Source organism: Trichomycterus rosablanca, chromosome 14 (assembly GCF_030014385.1).
Source record: "Trichomycterus rosablanca isolate fTriRos1 chromosome 14, fTriRos1.hap1, whole genome shotgun sequence".
NCBI lineage: Eukaryota > Metazoa > Chordata > Actinopteri > Siluriformes > Trichomycteridae > Trichomycterus > Trichomycterus rosablanca.
Window position 1 is genome coordinate 610,241 of NC_086001.1, and position 23,982 is coordinate 634,222.

Sequence of the window (23,982 nt, forward strand, 5' to 3'; positions counted from 1 at the left end):
ACTTGGTCATCTACTGTACTGTACAGTTAGCTGAGGACGGTTATTGATCCACTAATTAGGTGATTATTTGTTAGAATAAGTCACGTCTCAGTTACGAAAGACTTGGAGTGAAGGAACGTTTACAGTCAGCCATGAAGAAAAACAACGTGAGGAATCGTGGTTTCACCACATTCCTGTCAGTCCTGAATTACACACCCATCAATAAACAGATACTACCCCCCCCCCCCCCCCCCCCCCCCCCACACACACACACACACACACACACCCCTCCTAGACTTCAAAAAGGGCAGGGCAGTGGAGTAAAAAGGATCAGTTCTGGCGAGTTGTTACTTCACCTCTCAACTGCTCAAATTGTATTTAGTCATATTGGATATTGTCTGCAATATGTCATCCATTTAAATGTACATTTACTTCAGTAGAATTTAGCAGAGACTTTTATCCAAAGTGACTTACGAATGTAAATGCAAGAACCAGTACAACCAGCTCAGCAGCGTACATGCCTCCAGTACCGAACAACAGCTCAGGAACCTGCATTCACACCATGCCGAGGGTAGAAGAGTTCATCTGTACATCTGTGTCTAATCCTGCTATTTTAATCAGAACGACCCGACACGTCCAGTACCGAAACTATAAACCAGGAGTTACATCAGGGCTTTATTACCCAGCTGTTGCTGCAATCACAGGTTTAATGAATAATTAGTGTTGCGCAGTACCGTGGTTCAGATTCGATTCATGTCTCTCATTGAACCATCTTCAAAACTTCATCGTTATGAGGGGTCTTCAGATGCTTTTACAATTCTTTATAGATTTTTACCTTGAATAACGTTCCAAAGTTTGTCAGGACCATACAAGCACCTTCAGAAACAAAGTCTTGAAGATTTTTCGCTCTCTGTCTTGCTTTGTTAAAGTGTCCAGAGTTCTGATCTAGAATACTAAGATGAATTGATATAGATTGTGTATGTAGTACGTAGCGACGACAGTATAGCGTCAGTAATACAGTGTGTTCAGGTTCAGGGTGGCCTGGTTACAAATCCTATAACAGAAACAGGATTGTTTTCCAGGCCGACGCTGCGAAGGACAAACAAAGATAGAAAACAGCCTTCAAATAAAGACCTACACTGATCGCTTCCCAACAAGTGATTAAAATAAACAAGTTAAAGCCTCATGGCCGTAGACTATCCTGGTTGCTGATTGGCTATCAGGAGAGTACTAATGACTTACAACAGCAGATCCACTTCTGAATGTGATAAGAATACTGATTTTTCTACAGAAGCCAGTGACCAGAAGGGAAACGTCCCTCTTAAACAGTCATGATGTGAGAGGAATGAACTGAAGTACGAAGCCTCTTGATACTGAGACGCTTCCTAATACCTTATACACCAGAGTTTATAAAGAGATGAAGTGAAACTAAACAATCATTTACTTTTAGAATCAGTTCCATCACTGCTGGGCGATAAACACTTACAGATTCTCTATGTACTTTATCTAGTTCACATGAATTAAAAGCTGCCAAAACACGTACAACACTGTCCACAGTCAAGCAAGCTTTACATCATCATGGGTTTAGTGGCTATCATGTCATTAGACATTAGCGCTCCTTCTCTTTTTCATCCATTTATTAGCAACAAACATCAGTCAAGTTTTTAGGTATTGATTTTGGAGCAGGAAAAGCTCACTTGACAGTGGACAGTATCACACTGTAGCAGCTTCCAATGCACGACAGACATTTTTTGCCCAACATAAGGTGACAATTAAATTGGCTTCTCTTCCCAAACTTAAAAAAAAACCCAGACATCTGTTCTATGTAGACCCCCATTTGAATGGGCACAGAGAAGTCACCAGCTGAAGTCACTCCATTATTTGAGTCATGTCTCAGTTTAAATGAGAGTTTAGAACTGTCCACACTACCAGATAGACAGACAGACAGACAGATAAATGCTTTATTTATCCTAAAGAAAATTATTGATTAGATAAATAGACAGACAGATAAATAGATAGACAGACAGACAAACAGATATATACTTTATTTATCCTGAGAGAAATTATTGAACAGACAGACAGATAGATAGACAGGCAGACAGACAGACAGACACTTTATTTATCCTGAGGGAAATTATTGAATAGATAAAAAGAAAGACAGACAAACAGATAAATAGATTGACAGACAGACAGACAGACAGATAGACAGACAGACAGATAGACAGACACACAGACAGACAGACAGACAGACAGACAGACAGATAGATAGACAAATAGGCAGACAGACACTTTAATTATTCGACAGACAGACAGATAGATAGACAGACAGGTACTTTATTTATCCTGAGGGAAATTATTGAATAGAAAGACAGACAGATAAATAGATAGACAGACAGGCAGACACTATTTATCCTGAGGAAATGTATTGAATAGACAAAAAGAAAGACAGACAAACATATAAATAGATTGACAGACAGACAGACAGACAGATAGATAGATAGACAGACACTTTATTTATCCAGAGGGAAATTATTGACTGACAGACAGACAGACAGATAGATACTTTATTTATCCTGAGTGGAATTATTGAATAGAAAGACAGACAGATAAATAAACAGACAGACAGACAGATATACTTTATTTATCCTGAGTGGAATTATTGATGATTTATTACATGTATTAAGATGTTTTGATGATCACAGAGAAGTTGCAGAAATGATTGGAACCACAAAGTGACCACAGTTTTATGTTCTATTTTTAACTGTTTAGTAAAACTGGACCGGTGTAAATAAGTGCTGAGTTGTGCTGGGTGGAACTGGGTGGAACTGGGTGAAATGTAAATGATCAAACTGGTTAAACTGGTCTGATGTGTGGAGATAAATTAGATTAATCCTGGTGGTCGTGAACAGGGGGAGGAATCAGGTAAAACCAGGCGGGTTTAGTTTAAATGATCCTCCTCCATTCCTGCTCTCACCCTCACCACCATGTGGACAGATCATCAGAAGGTGGATGAGCTTCAACTCTCATAAACTCCTCCAACATCTCCTGATTGTGCTGATCTACTCCAGGCTGGACCTCATACTGGATCACGTTCTACACACACGGGGAGGAATAACAGGGTATCTGTGGGTACTTGAAGGTGAAACGAACACTGAACAGACATTGTGACAGAGCTGTGGGGTGATTACTCTGAGAAGAACCAGTGTGAGGAGGATCTGAGGAGGATCTGAGGAGGTTCTGTTTCCCGCGCTTTGACACCTGAACTCTTTCTGAGGTAAAAACTTTCTGAGGTGAATTTGAACTCGTTGGTTTGGACCATGGCGAGATGTGGAAACTCCTTCCCGACCCCCACACACACTCATCCGTTCATCCACGAGGTCAGCCTGAGCTCTCTGCTGAAGATCCGGGTAAATATGAAGGTTTTACTGCGTTAATCCGCCATTACAGTCTTTATAAACCCGAACTGGATCTTCAGAACTGGATCTTTAGTAGTGGTTAGTGATTCGGGTGCGTTTGTGTGTTAGTGCTGCGCTCGGTTTACGCAGAATGCCCAAGAACGTCCGTTTGTTTACATTCTTACAACTTTTATTCCCTCACAGAATCGAACCTGTATTAATCACTATTTATAATGTCTATAATTATTTAAATAACTGTATTTATTTTATACCTAGCTTGAGTGTCTGTCTGGCTGCGTCTGTGTTTGTGGTGGTTGGAGTCTCTCTGAAGGTTTTAAGTACAAATTTTCAAGAAGCGACTATAAATCTTTAATTTAACACCATCAGTGTGGAACTTGTGCATTTTCTATAAACAAAAGAGCAACAATAAGCTGAACCACATGAACAGTTGGTGGTTTTCTATCATACTGGGTGATGGAGGACACCAACATCCCAACCTGGCTCCAAAATCTCCCAAAAATGTTATATTATATTGTCTGTCTGTCTGTCTGTCTGTCTGTCTGTCTATCCAGCTGTCTGTCTGTCTATCCAGCTGTCTGTCTATCTATCTGTCTGTCTATCTATCCAGCTGTCTGTCTGTATCCAGCTGTCTGTCTGTCGATCCAGCTGTCTGTCTGTCTATCCAGCTGTCTGTCTGTCTGTCCAGCTGTCTGTCTGTCTGTCTATCTATCCAGCTGTCTGTCTGTCTATCCAGCTGTCTGTCTGTCGATCCAGCTATCTATCTGTCTGTCTGTCTGTCCAGCTGTCTGTCTGTCTATCCAGCTGTCTGTCTATCTGTCTGTCTGTCCAGCTATCTATCTGTCTGTCTGTCTGTCTGTCCAGCTGTCTGTCTGTCTATCCAGCTGTCTGTCTATCTATCTGTCTGTCTGTCTAGCTGTCTGTCTGTCTATCCAGCTGTATGTCTGTCTATCTGTCTGTCTATCTATCTGTCTATCTATCTATCCAGCTGTCTGTCTATCTATCCAGCTGTCTGTCTGTCGATCCAGCTTTCTATCTATCTATCTATCTATCTATCTATCTATCTATCTATCTATCTATCTATCCAGCTGTCTGTCTGTCTATCCAGCTGTCTGTCTGTCGATCCAGCTATCTGTCTGTCTGTCTGTCTATCCAGCTGTCTGTCTGTCTATCCAGCTGTCTGTCTATCTGTCTGTCTGTCCAGCTGTCTGTTTGTCTATCCAGCTGTCTGTCTATCTGTCTGTCTGTCCAGCTGTCTATCTATCTATCTATCTATCTATCTATCTATCTATCTATCTATCTATCTATCTATCTATCTATCTATCTATCTATCCAGCTGTCTGTCTATCTGTCTGTCTGTCCAGCTGTCTGTTTGTCTATCCAGCTGTCTGTCTATCTGTCTGTCTGTCCAGCTGTCTATCTATCTATCTATCTATCTATCTATCTATCTATCTATCTATCTATCTATCTATCTATCTATCTATCTATCTATCCAGCTTTCTGTCTGTCTGTCTGTCTATCTATCTGTCTGTCTGTCTGTCTATCTATCCAGCTTTCTATCTGTCTGTCTGTCTGTCTGTCTATCTATCTATCTGTCTATCTGTCTATCTATCCAGCTGTCTGTCTATCTATCTGTCTATCTATCTGTCTATCTATCTGTCTGTCTATCTATCTGTCTATCTATCTGTCTGTCTATCTATCTGTCTATCTATCCAGCTTTCTATCTATCTATCTACCTATCTGTCTGTCTGTCTGTCCGTCTGTCCATCCAGCTATCTAATTTATGTATGTATGTATGTATGTATTTGAGGAGCACTGTATCTCTGTGATGTTGAACACTGGGGTGGATAACACGTTCCCGTTTCTCTGTACAGGGTATCATACTGGGGTGTCTCCTGTTCCCAGTGAGGATCACCCTGTCCACGCTGTTTTTCCTGCTCATGTGGCCGGTGGCTCGGCTCCGGCTGGCCGGCCTCTCTGCGGAGGAGAGAGCTATACCGGTCCGGGGCTGGAGACGCTGGCTCTACCATCCCGTCATGTGCTTCCTCAGTCGGTCCGTCTTCTTCTCCATGGGCTTCCTGTGGATAAAGGTGAAGGGTCGACAGGCCGGCCAGAAGGAGGCGCCGGTGCTGGCCGTAGCCCCGCACAGTGGGTTCTTGGACATGCTGGTGCTGCCCGTGTCCGGTCTGCCCATGGTGGTGTCGCGTGTGGAGAACTCCAAACTGCCGGTGATCGGAGGTGAGAGTGGACGAGAGAGACGGCGAGGACGGGTGGAACGTCTGGATCTTATTAACGTTCTGATTCCGATTCTGTGTCTCTCAGCTCTGCTGGAGTTTAATCAGGCGGTTCTGGTGAGCAGGAAGGACCCCGAGTCCAGGAGGAAATGCGTCTCACGGATCAAGGACAGACTCACCGCAGACGGGTACTGGCCTCAGGTACCATCAGGACCACACGATGCTCTTTAATTATGATTACACCCACTATTATAACACACTCCACTGCAGCGCCCATCTACACTCTCCTAACCTGTGTCTAGTAGCTCACAGTTAGGGTTCCTATTCATCCTAAAGGTGTGGGGTTTGATGTCAGGGCTCCATGCAGCACATTTATGTTCTTACCAAACAAATGGAATTGAATGCTGGGTAGTTCTGAGAGCATGTGAGCCTGAGAAACACATCTACTGGAATGATATTTGGAAGGCTGGAATGCTACATGGGTTACAGCACCCGTCATCATTCCCATTTTGAATACCAGTGTTTGTCTATGGAAATAGCAGATATGAAAATCCAGTCCTCATCCACCTGAAGCGTGTGCGCTGCCTCGTCCAGGGTGTATCAGGCACTGCTGTCCATTACTCACCGCCTCAGTGCAGCGCCTCGAACGGCCAGCAGAGGCCACTGATGCTACAGGAATCGTTTTGATCCTCCCACCCAGCAGATCATCAGAGCTGAGATTCAAACCCACAAGCTGGAGATCTCGGCGATCTTTAGTAGCCCAAATAATAATCATTAAGATATTAATCATATTAATCATCGTGCTGCCTGATGTTCGTGTCCTCCAACTCTTCCGGCTCACTGTGCGTTTTTGCAGATGCTCATGTTCCCTGAAGGAACCACCACCAACGGCCGGGCCCTCATCAAGTTCAAACCCGGTAAGTGAGGCTGATGACAGTATAGAATATATGAACTTCGATTCCAGAAATGTTGGGACGGGATTACATTCTCCACTGGGCTTGTTTCCTTTAACAGCACTTTATAATACTGTAGTTTGTGGACTAAAGACGCCACTCGGTCACGAAGACGTTCTTTTATTTCGCATGTTCTTCAGATAGTTCTCAGGTCTTTGTGAATCTTTTGATGATATTATGCACAGTAGTGGTCAAATAGCTGAATTCATTTCGTTGAAGAACCTGTTGAGGAACGAGGAGTCCTAAACCGCCCTGTCCCAGCTTTTCTAGCACCGAGGTCTTGTAACATACACTACGTTGCCAAAAGTATTCACTCCCCCATCCAAATGATTGAATTCAGGTGTTCCGATCACTTCCATGGCCACAGGTGTATAAAACCGAGCACCTGGGCATGCAGACTGCTTCTACACACATTAGAGAAAGAACGGGTCGCTCTCAGGAGCTCGGTGAGTTCCAGCGTGGTACCGTGATGCCACCTGTGCAACAAGTCGCTACTAAATATTCCACACTCGACTGTCAGTGCTGTTATAACAAAGTGGAAGCGATTGGGAACGACAGCGACTCAGCACCGAGTGTTACCACGTAAAATGACCGGGCGGGTCGGCGGATGCTGAGGAACATAGTGTTCGGTGTGGAAGAACCTGACCGGCCTGCACCTCAACCCGATAGATAGAACACCTTTGGGATGAATTGGAGCGGAGACTGTGAGCCAGGCCTTCTCGTCCAACATCAGGGTCTAAACCTCACAAATGCGCTTCTGGAAGAACGGTCAAAAATTCCCATAAACACACTCCTAAACCTTGTGGAAAGCCTTCCCTAGAAGAGTCGAAGCTGTTATAGCTGCAAAGGGCGGCGACACCATATTAAACCCTGTGGATTAAGAATGGGAGTCACTCAGGTTCATACGCGTGTGAGGGCAGACGAGCGAATACTTTTGGCAATATAGTGAAGCATGTGTAGAACCAGATTGTCGGGTTCCTTCATGGTTGCGTGTGTGTGTGTGTGTGTGTGTGTGTGTGTGTGTGTGTGTGTGTGTGTGTGTGTGTATCTCAGGTGCGTTCCTGGCAGGTGTTCCAGTACAGCCCGTGCTGCTGCACTACCCCAACAGAACGGTGAGTCTGAAACCCAACACTGCTGCACGGGGATATAAATAACGCTGTGATCGCCCCTCACTTAACACTATTTATATCTTATATGGGCGTGGACTGACCGAGGAGACCACTCAAGTACAGCCACCATCAGTCTGTTTTATTAGCTCCCCCTAGCTGTTCATGCTGGTACTGCAGGGAGGCTCTTCAGCCCCTCATGTTAGGTTCCGACTCGGGTAATAAAGTGAAAATGATTATATTAGAGTGGTAGGGGACACATTTAGAGCTTAAAAATAATGTAAATGTTCTATTTAAATCTATTAAAGCACAAAATGTAGCTGCTTTTATTAATTTTATTTGAGAATTAAACATAGAGAGTGTTTGACTTTAGGTACCTGAGCTACTCGGGGTCGGTTTTTACATTCTGGAGTTGGTTATTTATTTTACTCACCCCTTCCTCATTAAAATCTATAGTTCCTGCTGATTTGTACAGTATGGGTCACTTCAAATAATGTGAAACCCTTCTGGAGCAGCTTGTTTGTTTACATGTTTACATGTTACATCCTTGTTTTGTATGCAGCCTCATTAAAAGTATCAGTAGTCACACTTAATACTGATGTACACTGTATGGCCAAAAGTATTCGGACGCCTGACCCTGAGCTCGTCAAACGTGTGAAGACTTGGATTTGAACTGTGTCCGTGTATGGGAATTTGTGCCCATTCAGTCAGTATGGCTGGGTGTGTGCAGGACACTGGAGCTTTTCTCCATGTCTTTATAGAGCTCGGTCATGCTGGAACAGGAGAGGACCTTCCCTAAACTGTTTCTGCACAGTCGGAGGCATATCGTTCCCTTTATATGATTGATTTATTACACCTGCATGAATTCAGGCATTAGAAGGGGCGTCCCAATACTTTTGACCATGTAGCGTACATATATAAACATAAATGATTTCTTCTCTCTGCTGGCTGGACGTTTCTGAACTGATTTAGTTTTGTTGTGATGTTGCAGGACACTGTGCGCTGGACCTGGAGGGGAGCATCATGGTAAACGGCGAGTGTGTGTGTGTGTTTATGTTCTGATGTGTGGGGTGTAGGAGAGCATTAATGTGAGGTGTGTGTGTGTGTTGCAGGTTGGACTGTCTGTGGTACACGTCCTCTCAGCTCTACAGTAACGTCACTGTGGAGGTAAATCACCTGTACACACCTGTAATTATCCACTCAGTCATGTGATCACAGCACCATGTATAAAACGTGCTGATGGTAGCATCGGAACAGTTCTGGATGGTTCCATGGTGTGTGTGTGTGTGTGTGTGTGTGTGTGTGTGTAAGTGTAAGTGTGTTGATAGCTGAGTATCCAGCGTTTCTCTTTCTGTTCCTGCAGTTCCTTCCTGTTTACACGCCGTCTGAGGAGGAGAAGCAGAACCCTGAACTGTACGCAGATAACGTCCAGAAACTTATGGCCAAGTGCGTCAACAGCTAATAAACTCATAATAAACACGTGAGGTTCAACTGTGGGGGTGAGAATGTGAGGGGGTGGATGAACCAGTACTCATTATCTAATGTCCTGTTCTACACATTTATTATATTCACTATAACTATAATATTAATAACAATATTTATGATAATTATTAAATATAATAATAGTAAATTATATAATGAAAAAACAGTAATAATTTCGTGTTAATGATTTGTTAAAAATGTTAATAATTATAAAAGTAATAATAAAATTAATAATAAAACGCAATAATAATAATAATGTAGTAATAAAAAAAATAAAAAATAATAACTAATAAAATATAATAATAATAATAATGGTATTGGTAAAAATATTTATGATAATTATTAATAATTATAATAATAATATAAAAGAAAAATAATACTAATAATAATTTCATAGTAATGATTTAAAAAAAATAATATTAATAATTATGAAAAATAACAATAAGTATTAATAAAACACAATAATAATAATTACAAATAATAACAATAATAAAATATAATAATATGTAGCAATAAAATAATAATAATAAAGCAAATAAAAACAATAATAATAATAAAACATAATAATAATAAAGCAAATAAAAACAATAATAGTAATAACAATATAATAATGATATTATAAAAAATGTTTATGATAATTATTAAATATAATAAGAATAAATTAAATAATATAAAATAATAATAATTTCATATTAATGATTTTTTAAAATAATAATAATAAAATAATAATAATAAACAACTATTAGTAAATAGTAATAATAAAACATTTAATAATAAAATGCAATAATAATAATATAGCATAAATAATAATAATAATAATAATAATAATAATAATATAAATAATAATGATATTAGTGAAAATATTTATAACAATTATAAAATGTAATAAGTATAAAATTCAGAGTAAACAATAATGAGTATAAAAGTAATAACAATAATAAAATTAATAATAATAAAAAAATATATATGTAATGTTAACAATAATGATAATACTAAAAATGTAATAATAAAACAATAATAATAATGTTAATAGAATGTAATACTACTAATAATAATAATAGTAATTGTTGTAAATAAACGGTTGAAGACAGATGAATACAGTATGTGAAGTGAGTGTGATAGGGTGTGATGGTGTGTTTAACGGTGTGTGTGTGTGTGTGTGTGTGTGTGTGTGTGTGTGTGTGTGTGCGCGCGTGTGTGTGTGTTACAGATCGTTAGGTGTTCCTGCTACAGACTACGTGATGGAAAGTTTGTTTCCTGTTACTAAGTTAGGAGGTTTGTCACTTCCTCTAGAATCTCCAGCTAAAGAAACACTCGCACTGCTCAGACACATCGGGTAAGCTGTGTGTGTGTGTGTGTGTGTGTGTTTGCATGTTGAAATGTGACTGCACCCATGATGCACTGTAACACGTGTCACACTGCTGTGGGGTGCTGAAACTTTTGCACAGTGAATGAAGGTTTGCAGTGTGTGTGTGTGTGTGTGCAGCGTGAGCGTGGATGAGCTGGAGGAGATGATGAACAGGATGATGGAGAGCTGTTCCTCAGGTCTGAGCTCCATCACCACAGAACAGTTAATGTCCCTGCTGAAGCTCTCAGATCATCACACTGCACTGAAGATCTGCTCCCTATACTCCAAGGTAACACACACCGGGGGGAGGAAGGGGGGGGGGGGCTGTTTGTGTGTATGTGTGGCATGTGTGCAAAAAATGTAAAGCATGTGTTTGCGAGGTGTGTGTGTTTGAATCGTGTGTATGTGTGGCATGTGTGTGTATGTGTTTGTGGGGTGTGTAAAGCGTGTGTGTGTGTGTGTGTGTGTGTTTGCAGCGTGTGTAAAGTGTGTGTTTGTTTGAATTGTGTGTCTTTGTGGAATGTGTATGTGGGGTGTGTTTGAAGCGTGTGTGTGTGTGTGTCTGCAGCATGTGTGTGTGCAGCGTGTGTAAAGTGTGTGTTTGTGGGGTGTGTGTAAAGTGTGTGTGTTTAAAAAAGTGTGTTTGGTGTGTGTGTATCTTTGCAGCTTGTGTGTGTTTGGTGTGTGTGTTTAAAGCATGTGTGTGTGTGAAGCATGTGTGTTTGGTGTGTGTGTTTAAAGCGTGTGTGTGTGTGAAGCATGTGTGTGTGAAGCATGTGTGTTTGGTGTGAAGCGTGTGTGTTTGGTGTGTGTGTGTTTAAAGCATGTGTGTTTGGTGTGAAGCGTGTGTGTTTGGTGTGTGTGTGTTTAAAGCATGTGTGTTTGGTGTGTGTGTTTGAAGCATGTGTGTGTGAAGCATGTGTGTTTGGTGTGAAGCGTGTGTGTGTGTGTGTGTGTGTTTAAAGCATGTGTGTGTGAAGCGTGTGTGTTTGGTGTGTGTGTGATTTTGAGTGGTGGTGGTGGGGCTTGAACCATCAACCTTCTGATGAATAGTTGAGTACCTTCACCACTAAGCCACCAACACACCTTCTGCACTACACGTGTAACTTCAGCTGCTCTGTAACGGATCTGATTTTAACACGTGTGTGTGTGTGTGTGTGTGTGTGTGTAGAGCGACAGGATGGATGCCAGGCAGCTGTGTTTGAGTGTGTGTACGGCTGCAGGACTCCGCCCGCCTCAGTCTCTGCTGCACGCTGCCTTCTCGGTGAGTACACAGACACAAATCCACCTTCCGACAGGGTTACTGCAACACCGCAGTGGGATTGTGGGTAAACTGTCGCACTCTGGTGACCTCTGTCTGCCGGAAGAGGAACACGCTACTCTCTACGTATTCTTCTACCGGTCATGCTGGAGCTTCAGACAGACAGTAGGAGGCGCTATTGCAGCAACGACTGAGCCTCAATTCCCCAACTGTAACGATCGTCACTGCCGGCCTCTCGTGCAGTCGCCTGGTTCAGCCAGCAGAGGTCACAATCACAGCAGCACTGAGGAACCCGATCGACCCGGCCCCCTTCAGGCACAGCCAATTGTGTCTGTGTGGACGCCCGGCCGGTCGATAGCAGAGCTGAGATGTCTCCCATTGTCGCTGAAACATTGTGTGCTGAACACTTACCTGTCAGCACTACTGTGACAGTATATTGTCTAAGCAAATGATTAAGGGCCTTGCTCAAGGGCCCAACAGTGCCAACCTTGAACCAGCGACCTTTCGATTACTAGTCCAGTACCTTAACCACTAGGCTACAACTACAACTGCCCCAGCTTAACACCACGATGGTGTGTGTGTGTGTGTGTGTGTGTGTGTGTGTGTGTGTGTGTGTGTGTAGCTGTACGACAGCGATGGTGACGGCCTGCTGAGTGCAGACGACCTCTCCGGCCTGATGGGGGCGCTGGTGGGTGTGCCCCAGTACCACATCACAGAGATGTACACCGAGCTGATCAGAACCGGAGAACCTACTGAGGGTGAGTACGGCACCACATCACCATCCCAGCTCTCAGTGCCCATATAAATAGGGCCCGTTCGACAGAGCCACAGGCATTACAGTGTACAGATCTTCAGTATTAAGGTCAACGTGGCTCCGCGTTCACTTATCTATCTCCTCGCTCTCCTGTACAGGTGCGCTGTACGATCTGCTCACCACTCATCCCACCTATCAGAAGCTCTTCGGCGAGTACCTCCACCGGGACCGGGCGCGGCACGCCACGGACGACCGGAACCACAACGGGATTCCCGACGGTAAATCCGGGGCGTGTCGGAGGAGCGGAGTTCTGAACGGCCGGCCGGGGGGTGGGGGGGGGGTCAGTGTCAGTGAGAAGTTGGATTGAGGAGGAATGATGACGGTAGCGACGTGTGGACAGCAGAAGATTGTGAGCACACCAGTGTGTTTTAATGAAGACTGTGTGAGTGTGTGTGTGTGTGTGTGTGTGTGTGTGTGTGTGTGTGTGTGAGTGTGTGTGTGAGTCTGTATTTAAACTCTTAAAACAATGGAAGGATTTATTTTCTGTTTGTTTTTATACATTTATATATGAAGCAATAATGTAAACAAAACACTCTCCCAATCTTTACATTTTAATATATGACGCATGTAAATAAAATCTTTATATTCTCACAGAGGTGCTGTTGAGTTTTTTTTTCTTTAAATTCTCACTTAAATTTAACTTTTATTCTCTGCAGTTTAATGTTGCTTCATTTTCTCACCACCGGCCCTTTTTGCTTGGGGTTTTATTTATTTATTAATTATTAAAAATAAAAATCATTATTATTATAATTTCTATAAATATTTTAATATTATTTTTATATTGTTATTAATTTATATTATTGCATACTAATATTATTTTATTATTGTTTTCATTTATATTATAATTTACTATTATTATTAATAATATTATTTTTATAATTTATTTTATTTCTATTACTTTTATTACTATTTTTATTATTATTTATCAATTTGTTTAAATTATTTTATTATTATTACTATTAGCATTATTATTACTTTTTATAATATATTGTTATTTATTATTTTATTAATATTATTTTTATTATTAATTGTATACATTTGTTAAATAATGTTTATTAATATTTTATTATTTAATCATATTTGTTTATATTATTGTTACTGTTAGTATTATTCTTACGTATTATTACGTTTATTTTTTGTTATTATTTTTATTGTTTTGTTTTTTAATTAACATTATTTTAATTATTTTAATAATAATATTGTTTTATTCTTATTAATATTATTTTATTGATTTTGTTTTCTATTATGATTTTTAATGTCTTATTTTATTGATATTATTTTTTAATTATTATTTAATAATCATTTAATAATTTATATTTTTATAATATTATAGTTACTATTAGTATTATTATTATTTCTCATTATTACTTATTTTTATTTATCTTTTTGTTATTGTTTTTTTAATTAATATTATTTTAATTATTTTGGTTGTATATTATGATTATGATTATTTATTACTTAATTAATATGTTTATTAATATTATTTTTTGTTTATATTATAATGATGATTATTATTTATTACTGACATCATTAATTAATTAATTGTATTTATTCTTCTGGTTTAAAGGACCAGACGGTGGATTTACTGAACGATGGATCTCTTCTTGCTCTCGTCTGGTTGGTGCATCTTTGACCTTCCTGGCGTGACTTTGTTGTATTTATTTTTCTGTCGGATGTTTTCTGTGTGTTTCGCGTCCGTGTATCTGTGACACTGTCTGGGTTCCAGTGCATGTTTTATTTCTCGATGTGCTGAAGCGAGCGAGATCCTTCAGCGTATCGTTCATTACTCGCCGTGCTGATGAAGCTTCAGACCTGCGCTGCTCGTTTCTGCTTCCTCTCCAGCTGCTCCTGTTTCATTCTTCTGCTTCTGGTCATGACTCCACCTCCAGCATCTCTGACCTTCTCATCCACCACGTTGGGTTCCTCTGGAGTGTTTTTGGGGTGGTTCTCGTATCTGCTCAGCCTGCCCGGCTCTGTTTCTTCCTTCTCCTGATCCACCCGGAGCTGCTGTGCTAGCGTGGAGCTTCTCGTTTGGCGTCTCTGTTCTTTATTTCTGGTCTCGTGAGTAATTTCACGTAACTGCAGTGAGACGGATCCCGTCCTCACGCTGCTGCTTCTCAAAGTTCTTCCTCCATCGTTTCCTCCTGGCTGATCTGAGCTTAATTCCTTCTTTACTGGAGTGACGTTTTCACCTGGTACGTTAGCCACTGATGGACCACAGCTTCCTTTTACCTTCCTGCTTGGGCGTGTATTAATGCTGAGGGTTTTTTCTGACCCTTCACTCTTAAAATGCACTTTTTTGGTTCCCTCACTGCTGGACGTTGTGGTTTCTCCTCCAACATCTTGGTTTCCCACTAATGTTTTAAAGCTTCTTGTTATTCTTCTGCACACATTTATATTGGAGCTGCTGTTTGAGGAGGTAACCAGAATCTTTAGGTTCTCCTGGTTTGTCCTGTTTTTCTTGGGTTTTGCTGAAACAAGGTTTGCATGTTTAGGTGGACCTGATTGTAGGCTTCTTCTGGTCCTTCTTGTGTCCATCATTAAGACTTTACAATCATTATTTGGTTCTTGTTTGCTCGCTCCATCTGATCTCTGGGATCCATCCTGATGTTTCTTAGCTCCAGAGCTTTCTACTTTCACTGATTGAGACATCAGACCTTCTCTAGAGTCTTTAGGAACATTCCGTAACTTCTGGGCCCATGACTTTTCTTGCCTATAAGATGCTTTTGCTAAGGGGACAGTTGACTGATCACTTGACTTGTCATCTGCATCTTTAGTAAACACACTTGGGTTTTTGGTTTCTTCTGTTGGAACCAGAACCTCGTGTGTACTGGATTCAACTTGTGGAATATCGACAGTTGGAGCTTTCTGGGCTGGACTGTTGGATAGCTCCTGTGTCTCTGTGCAGAGGACGGTCCGACGTTGACGTGCTCCATGGAAGGAAACCTTTGAAGGATCTACCACCGTGGTTACGAAGGCTGCAACCAAATCTGGACAGGATTCTCTCATTGGAACAGAGATGCGCTCTGGATCGTCGACTTGTGGACTGGAACCAGTAACTGCATGACTCTGACCTGACTCTCGTCCGAGGATGGACTGGCCTTGAGGCACCTTGTTAAAAACACAAGTCTTTGGAGTCACCACTAGTTGGGATGTTTCCTCAGCTAGATTTGGCTTATTTTTATGTATTGCCTTCGTGACGTCACTTGGCTCCTCAACATGGACAGCCTGGGACCGAGTTGCTTTGAGAATCACTTTGTGAAGTGATCTGGTTCTGTCCTTACTTGGATTTGCTGACTGAAAGTAAGTAGACGACACTTTGAAGTCACCGGATTCTGTGCCGGAGCAGCGGGTCGTGATCTGGGCTCTGTCGGCCACTTTAGCGTCCTCACAAGGCTGACCTGATCGAGACTTCCAAAGGGAGTAAGGGAGTTCACCAGGACTATGACTCTTTGGTGATTTCTTTGGTGACGTGGAGATCATTAGCGCCTGAATTGACCGTACGGCCAAACTAGTTGGACTGACGGAGGAGTTCGTTAGGTGGTCTGCACCTTCCTCGACGTTGGCTTCAATGGAACTAGTCTCTACGTTCTCAGTTGACGTCTCGTTGTTGTAAAGAGGACTGAGGATTCCTTGAGGCTCTTTAGATGTAGGGGAGTCTTGAGCAAAGTACGAGGGGTCGGAGAGCAGTTTCAGAATTTGACAAATGGCCGCTTCTTCCTCTGTCGGCCCAAGGGTTTCTCGTACGCCAACCGCCCTCTTGCTTTGCTTTTTCTTTTTACCAGGCTTTGCTTTGGCGTCGACTACCGTGGTCTCGGAGCCATCTGTTGGAGAAACAAATAATTTTTTGGGCTTCATCTTTCTTCTTCTTGTCTGAGCCACCCTGTCAGTGTTTTTAGAGTTATTGGGGGTCGACTGTGGCTCAGTCAACCTGGACTGGCAGGATTGATAAGGCATCACACGCTCGGAATTAAGGTTGTCAGGTTTTGCTCCCGTAGCTTGTGATTCGGGAGTTTGTGTTTGTTGACTGCTTTCTCCAGCAAGGTGAGCATCCTGAGGAGTCAGGCTGGCTTGAAAGGCACCATGGGGGATATGTTGAAGTAGGACAGGATTAATGAAAGAACCCATCCAGAACCCTTGAGGATCACTGAGGTAGAGTGGAACCACCTGAAGGCCAGGCGACAGTGTAGGAATCCGGGGCGATAAGTGATAAGGCAGGAGACTCTGTGGACTTGACAGTAGAGTTCCTCCGTACGTGGGCTTTCGTAGCTCACGTGGTTCATCCTTTGAGACGCTTGTTGATGGTCTTCCGAAGTCGGGAACATTAAAGTTGGAAACAAGTGGACGAGCAGGCTGACTAGGTCTGGCCTGGAGTCCGTCGCAGGTTTGTGGTGGTGGATCAGGTGCTAGTGGATTTGAAGTGACGGCAGCCACAGCAGCAGGTACATCCCATGTACTGTCCTGGAGAACATGATCAAGGTTTACAGGTTGGGTACAGGAATACTCTGGTACTATGAATATGTAAAGATTTATGAAGATGTAAAAGTACTAACAGGAGCCGGTGGCTGCATCAGAAGGTCAGTGGTACTGGGATCTGATAGTAGGGAGCATAGAAATGCCATGTCTATTTCATCCTCGACCTGCTAGAGAAAAGAATCAGAGTGATTAGAAGCTTCTGCTTCATTCAAGACTTTCAAGATTTCTGCCCTGAGATTCATTCATGTTACCTAACGCACCTTCCACCCTGAAAACAAACAAGAATTGTCTTTTGGGGGCAGTAGTACACCCAAGAAAAGGTACGATAGTGGTGTGCTATCGATCTGGCCGTCATCTTGGCTGTGCCAGAGGAAGGGAGGTTGCCAAGGTTCCTTGTTGCTGCTGCAATGGGGAAAAATCCCATTCGGACCTTCTGTCCTTAAGACACGGCCAACTGTTGTGAACTCTCCGTGGTGAGGAGCTGGCATGTTGGACCACTAAGTCACCCAAGCGCCTGGCATTGGCATTTTTAAAACTATAGTGTGGTAAAAGGGTGACCAAGGTTGCTTAGGTGTAGGCAGAAATTGTCCTTTCTGGGTGGGATGGATTAAGGAGCTGCCAATTAGCCATGGGGTAGGAATTTGTGGTTTTAAGATTATGTAAGTTGGGAGATACGTCTTTGTAACCCTCAAAAGTACAACAGTTACTTAAGGTCCTGGTGAATGATTCCCTTCCACTGCTCCCGTTGAGCGTCGCCACAGCGGATCATTTCTTTTGGTCCCGTTTTTATGCCAGAATGCCCTTCCTGATCCCGAACCCTCCCTATTTATCTGGGCTTGGGACCTGCACTAAGGGTGCACTTTTGTGTGTCAACACATTGCCCAGGTTCTCGTAATGCGATGAGCCTTCTGTATTTGTGAGTCTCAAGATCCCAGATTCAAACCCTCGGAACTCAGATCATTCGTGTCACGGAGATGTACCCTAAATAAGGATTAACTTTCTCTAGGTCAGCATCAATCTTGGAGGAGCACTACCCAAGGTGAGTTGGTAGTAGGACAAACTTGATGCCCTGCAGGTCGGACACCTTCAGGGATTGACCAACCAATGAATTGTGAATGAGCTATAATAGTACAGAACCTTTGCAGGTCCCACCACAGTGGTACTTGAAAAGTATAAGATAGAAAATAAGTGTTTGGTTTTTTAGACCTTGGTTATGAACTCCTGGCTGCAAAGCTCGTTAAGATACTGTGCAAATGTTCCTCCATCCGTCTCCAGATTCACCTCGTTAACCAACACGTCTGCTCCTTGAGCTTTTTCAGACCATTCTTTAACTTCTGCTTCAAATTCTTTCAGGATCTCTCTGTACTTCAGTAGTTCTGCTTCATCAGGCTTCTGTGCTCTGGTATCTGCACCTTCAGGGAGAACGTTTAGAGTTTAGGTCTTCAGTTCTTGTGTTTATTGAAGCTACAGTATTGAATTGATGTTCTCTGTGGTTTGAACTTGCCTGAATCGCCTGCCTTTTGTTTTGTTTGTCTTTCGGATACGAGCTGCTGGACACCATCAGACTCTTCGTCCACCCCCATGAGTCTCAATTCCATCTTTTCAAAGTCTAAGAACCTGGAGGAACACAGGTTATCTGTTCTAGATCTTTCTACATCTGCACTTTACTTTCTAGACTAGACATAAATGAAAGGTGCTACTGACGTCTGAGCCATGTGGTAATAATCCATACGATCCGAGTTGGAACACGTCTTCCACTCCGACACGGCGACTCTCACCGCCGTGCAGAACGGGAGGTTCAGCGATTGTGACGTGAGGGACTGGACCACCGGTCTGAAAGACAAGGGGCCACATATTTCATGGCGGTGTTCTTCATTGTCCAAAAAACCTTCTCATCAGTGAGATTTCACTACAGTTGGCGTCTTCTATGTGCCCATATAAACCTGTTTAATAAGTGCATGGAACTGGTCATTTTGTCAAGGTCAGGGCGACCCAAACCAATCTGTTGATGAGAATTTTTCTGGATGGTCAGATCCAAGAACCAACACAAAAGGTAAATCAGAAGCTGCTGGGATGAAGGCATTGCTGTCCACAGTCAAGCAAGCTTAAAGAGCACAATTGGGATGTGAAGCTCGATTGACTATGGACAGTGTGACCTGTCCAGCAGCTTCTACCTGACCATCCTGACAAACTTGATCTCAGTATAAGGTGACTGTAGAAACACTGATCCATCTACGTATTTGGGCACAGAGAAGCCACCAGCTGTGGTATTGCAGGTTGGTACTTACATTAAGAAGCAAGCCAAGGCCTCCAGATCTGGACTGCTGGAGCAGAAGAACCTCGCCAGCCTGCAGTACATCTGCCACAGCCTGTAGTTTCTGTTTGCCTGCTGAGTGTGCAGGTCGAGGTGGAGTGGAGACGGGCAGGAGCTACTGAACATCGACGGAGTCGGGATGGAGTGAAGGTGTATCTGGGGCCCCTGAGGAGATGTGTGATGCTGGAATGCTGGGTAGAATCTGGCGTGGGGAATAAAAGGAGGTGGAGGTGGCAGGAGAGGTTTGGGGTGGAGGATTGGTTGGAGGTTTGGATCTAGAGCTGGTGGAAAGTTCTTCAAATGGTTTGACATGAGGAAACTTGGCTCATGATGGGCATTGAGATGCAGATACCTCAGTGGACCAGGCGAAAACTGGCAGGCTGGTTGAGGATTCAGGTTCTGGTTCTTGGCCATCTGAGATCCCTGATTGCTTCCCACCAATGGAGTTTGAGTTGATGTAGATACCAGCTGAGGAACCACCACAGCTCCAAACTGTGGATTCTGTCCTGATAGCATTGTGGTTTCAAAACTATAAAGTGGAGAACATTGAACTCCATCTTCTTTACAATTAGGTTTGGGATCATTTCTCTTTAACCATTTAGATCCATCATCTTCTCTAGAAGGTTCTAGATGACTCTTTTCCAGCCTGCTAGATACAATGCCTTCACCAGCAAGTTCTAGATCATGTCTCTTCAACCATTCAGCTAGACTATGTTCACTAGCAGGATCTAAATCAATTTTCTCCAGCCATTCAAAAAGTGCATCTTCACCAGAAGGTTCTAGATTATCTGCGTATCTTCCACCAGGTTCTGGAACAGAAGGAACATCTTCACTAGCAGGTTTGAGATCAGTTTTCTCCAACCATTTAAAAAGTGCACCATCTTCACCAGAAGACTCTGAAACAGGGGGAACATCTTCACAAATAAGTACTAGATTATTTTCTTCCAGCCATTCGGAGAGCACAGACGGTAACTGAGGTTGGGCAGGATGTTCAGGAACTTGTAGAGATGCTTCATGGAGCGGTTCATGGAATGAAATCAGCTCCTCGGGTTTTAGATCGTTTTTCTTCAGCCAGTCAAGAAAGATGTCTGTACTAGAAGGTTCTGGATCATATTTCTCTTGGCGTTCGTGGAGTTTTTCTTCACTGACAGGTTCTAGATCGTTTCTCTGCAGCCACTTGGAGAGCTTGGACTGCACATTAGGTTGGACTGGATTTTCAGAAGTCTTTTGAGATGTTTTCAAGCTTTTGAAGGAATCTTCACATAGCTGTATCTTCGGAAACTTATCAGTTTGTGGTGGGTTCAGATGCTGGTCCTCTGGTCCTTCCATACCGGAAAAGGTGGACGGATGAGTAGGTTCACAAGGTCTTGATGGTGTTGACGCAGGTTCCTCTGGATGCTCCAGTGAAATTGCTGGATCTTCATCTATATCTAATGAAGTAGCACCTGGATCTTTGGGTTCCACACTGGTCGTGGGATCTGCTGTGGTCAATTCGGGTTCTACTAAATCTAGGACACTTTTTCCTGTAATCCCAGGAGAAGATCTCAGATCGGATAATCCTACATCTGGACCTTCACCAGAAAGCTCTCTGGTCGGTTTATTCCCGGCATGGTTTGGTGTTAGAATTTGCTCCATTGCTGAGATGTTCTCCAAAGTACTCTGTTCTTTCTCTTCCAGTGCTGGACTGGAGATGGCTGAATCAGGAACTGGATTCATTTTTAATACTAAGATGTGTTGGATCTACAAGGGAAAAGAAACATGTAGATAAATCTCAAAAGTTTGTGGTCGTGTTGAGATGTCGGTTCTTTATCTGTGACTGAATGATGTGGGTTTATTGGGAGTCAGGAATATACAGACAGTAACTCAGATGATAAAGATGGTGGTGTATGGAGTTCTATAATGTTATTTAGGTTTAGATTTGTGGCCCGACCTTCTGATTCCTCATTACTAAATACGTTTGACTTGAGCTGCTAATTTCTCTGTGCCCATATAGAAAAAGGGACTGTGGTAAAGTTGGTTTTATATTCGCATATTCGGATTTCTTTCTTCAATAGCTTTTAAAAGATGCGTCCAAAAAGGCTAATCTGTGTAACTGCTCATTGTTGGCAATCAAGACAATCAACTACATCTCAGTTTACTACAGTAATAGATGCTTTACAAACTGTAAACAATACTGTACATTATTACTTTCACTGTGCTGTAACCGCTTAGAGCTCAGGGAGTCTAAACACTCACATAACACAGAAACAGCAGCAGATAGAGATCACAACCCTAACCCTAACCCTAGGGGTCTGAGCACTAACACCATTTATTTTGTTTTAGGAAATACTTTAAATAGCTTTATAACAGCTCATCGCTTAGAATTATGATAGAATAAATAAACAGGCTTTACACAATATTTACACCTCTCAGACTACATGTTATTACTTTATTGTTGTGAGGTTTTGTGAAATGAAATCGTTTCAGTGGCTTTTGAACAAATGTTCTAAAAAATAAGTTGTTAATCGAGTGGAACCAACATGACAAACATCACCTCTTATAATAATAATAATAATAATACATTTTATTTGTAACGCACTTTACATTTGAAAACAAATCTCAAAGTGCTACAGAAAAAAAAAGAAATATAAAAACAAATATAAACATAGCATTATGAGACATGCATCATAAAATCAGCGGTTATCTAACAGTCATAACATTATACTGGCAACTTAATATCTGCCTTATTAAGCTGATAAAATGTAATAAAGAAAAACCTTCTAACCAATTCTTCAGAGTGCTCAGCAACAAGTTTTACTTCATCAAATGTAAGCCAGAAGCTATACTGACACTGTCACCCTTTATTACATAGTTTTACACAGTATTACTAGGTAAGATCTTTATGAAATAACTTCAATACATTTTAAAGTGCTCGTCATATTGCTCCAGAACAAGTTGTATTTTAATAAAAATCTGTTTTTATTATGTAATAAAGGGTAAAAGTGTCAGTATAAGAGTTGTAGTATGCAATGTGGGTTACACTGGATACAATACAACTTGTTCTCGAGCAATATGATGAATATTTTAAATGCTATTGAAGTTATTTCATAAAGATCTTACCTAGTAATACTGTGTAAAACTATGTAATAAAGGGTGACGGTGTCAGTATAGCAGGTGTAGTTTGTCTTCTGGTTTACATTTGATGAAGTAAAACTTGTTGTTGAGAACTCTGAAGAATTGGTTAGAAGGTTGTTTATTATTACATTTTATCAGCTTAATAAGGCAGATATTACGTTGCCAGTTTAAGAGGTGATGTTTATCATGTTGGTTCCACTCGATTAACACACATTACATATGACATAAAACAGGGATTTATTTACTAAAATCAGGAATGAAAACCCAAACTGGTCTTTTTTCAAGCTTAATAATAATAATTATAATGAGCTATTATCATAATAATCGTGTTGTTATTATTGTTTTGGCTATCTTTACAGTATAACGTTTATTTCATATTAAAATCATATTAATACAATTCCACGTGTACCATGTCATTTTTTTTTATTTCATATTAACATAATATTAATAAAGAATAAAGAATAAACTGTACATACCTGTGCAGTATTGAGACTGTAAACGTTTAAACTCTGTCGTCAGTCTGTAGATTCATAAATCAATTCACTTTAAAAATAAACAAATATAAACAAAACAAAATTAAACATTAAAAACCAAAATAATCCATAAACTATACTAACACAATAAAAAATTAAACCAAGATAAACGATTAAAGGAAACTGCAAGATTAAACTGGAGCAGTTTTTACTGTTTATAGATTTAATATCGTTTTAAAAGTGTTAATTTTTGTAACTCGTCAAAATGATTCTATAATGTATCGATTCTATAAGAACGAGTCCGTTCACAAATGTGATTCCTTGACGTTTTTGATTCAGCCAGTCTCTGTAAATAATCGATTTCATATTAATACAATATTAATAAAGAATAAAGAATAAAATCTACATACCTGTGCAATATTGAGGCTTTTAATGTTTAAACTCTGTCGTCACTCTGTAGATTCATAAATCAATTCACTTTAAACATAAACAAATATAAACATTCTGATCCTCCGGTGTGGAAAACAAAAATAAACGATTAAAAGAAACTACAAGAATAAACTGGAGCAGTTTTTATTGTTTATGGATTTAATATCGTTTTAAAATGTGAAATACTAAGTAACTCGTCAAATGATTCTTAATGAGTCGATTAATTAAGAACGAGTCAGTTCACACATGTGATTCCTTGATTACTTTTTTTGATTCAGCCAGTCTCTGTAAATAATCTAAATTTCATTATAATTGTTTATTTACTATAAAATCTAAGTTTATTAATACACTGGCACAGTGGCACTGGTGCTGCAGAGCAACATGGGTCCTAATTTCCATGGTTCGAGCTTTGCTTCCAGACTCTGTCTGTAGGTAGTTTGGCATGTTCTTTGTGTCCATATAGGTTTCCTATGAGGACTCTGGTTTCCAACAGTGACCTACAAATGTGAACGAATGCAATTCAAGCAACTGAGGGTTTACAACAACAACAACAACAACAACTAGTAACCTGATGGTGGTGGTTGTC

General features: G+C 41.2%; 2 protein-coding genes across 3 annotated transcripts; one reads left to right on the forward strand and one right to left on the reverse strand.

Moving 5' to 3' along the window:
- Window positions 1-2,972: 2,972 nt before the first annotated feature.
- On the forward strand, window positions 2,973-13,181 carry lpcat4 (lysophosphatidylcholine acyltransferase 4). Of its 2 annotated transcripts, none has more exons than XM_063008919.1 (13): window positions 2,973-3,386; window positions 5,267-5,630; window positions 5,715-5,827; window positions 6,483-6,543; window positions 7,633-7,691; window positions 8,677-8,711; window positions 8,798-8,852; window positions 9,049-9,131; window positions 10,378-10,503; window positions 10,654-10,804; window positions 11,687-11,779; window positions 12,399-12,534; window positions 12,689-13,181. In XM_063008919.1, exons 1-13 carry the CDS (start codon window positions 3,297-3,299, stop codon window positions 12,895-12,897), a joined length of 1,575 nt encoding a protein of 524 aa, XP_062864989.1. In that variant the 5' UTR covers window positions 2,973-3,296; the 3' UTR covers window positions 12,898-13,181. The 2 variants fall into 2 exon arrangements, with proteins under 2 accessions (XP_062864989.1, XP_062864990.1); XM_063008920.1 differs by having other exon boundaries at window positions 2,973-3,356.
- Window positions 13,182-14,120: 939 nt separating this feature from the next.
- On the reverse strand, window positions 14,121-23,006 carry LOC134326865 (uncharacterized). The gene is made up of 7 exons (XM_063008987.1): window positions 22,971-23,006; window positions 19,355-21,120; window positions 18,771-18,899; window positions 18,571-18,683; window positions 18,273-18,478; window positions 17,144-17,233; window positions 14,121-17,051 (listed from the first exon to the last, which is right to left on the reverse strand). Exons 2-7 carry the CDS (start codon window positions 21,094-21,096, stop codon window positions 14,397-14,399), a joined length of 4,935 nt encoding a protein of 1,644 aa, XP_062865057.1. The 5' UTR covers window positions 21,097-21,120; window positions 22,971-23,006; the 3' UTR covers window positions 14,121-14,396.
- Window positions 23,007-23,982: the final 976 nt, after the last annotated feature.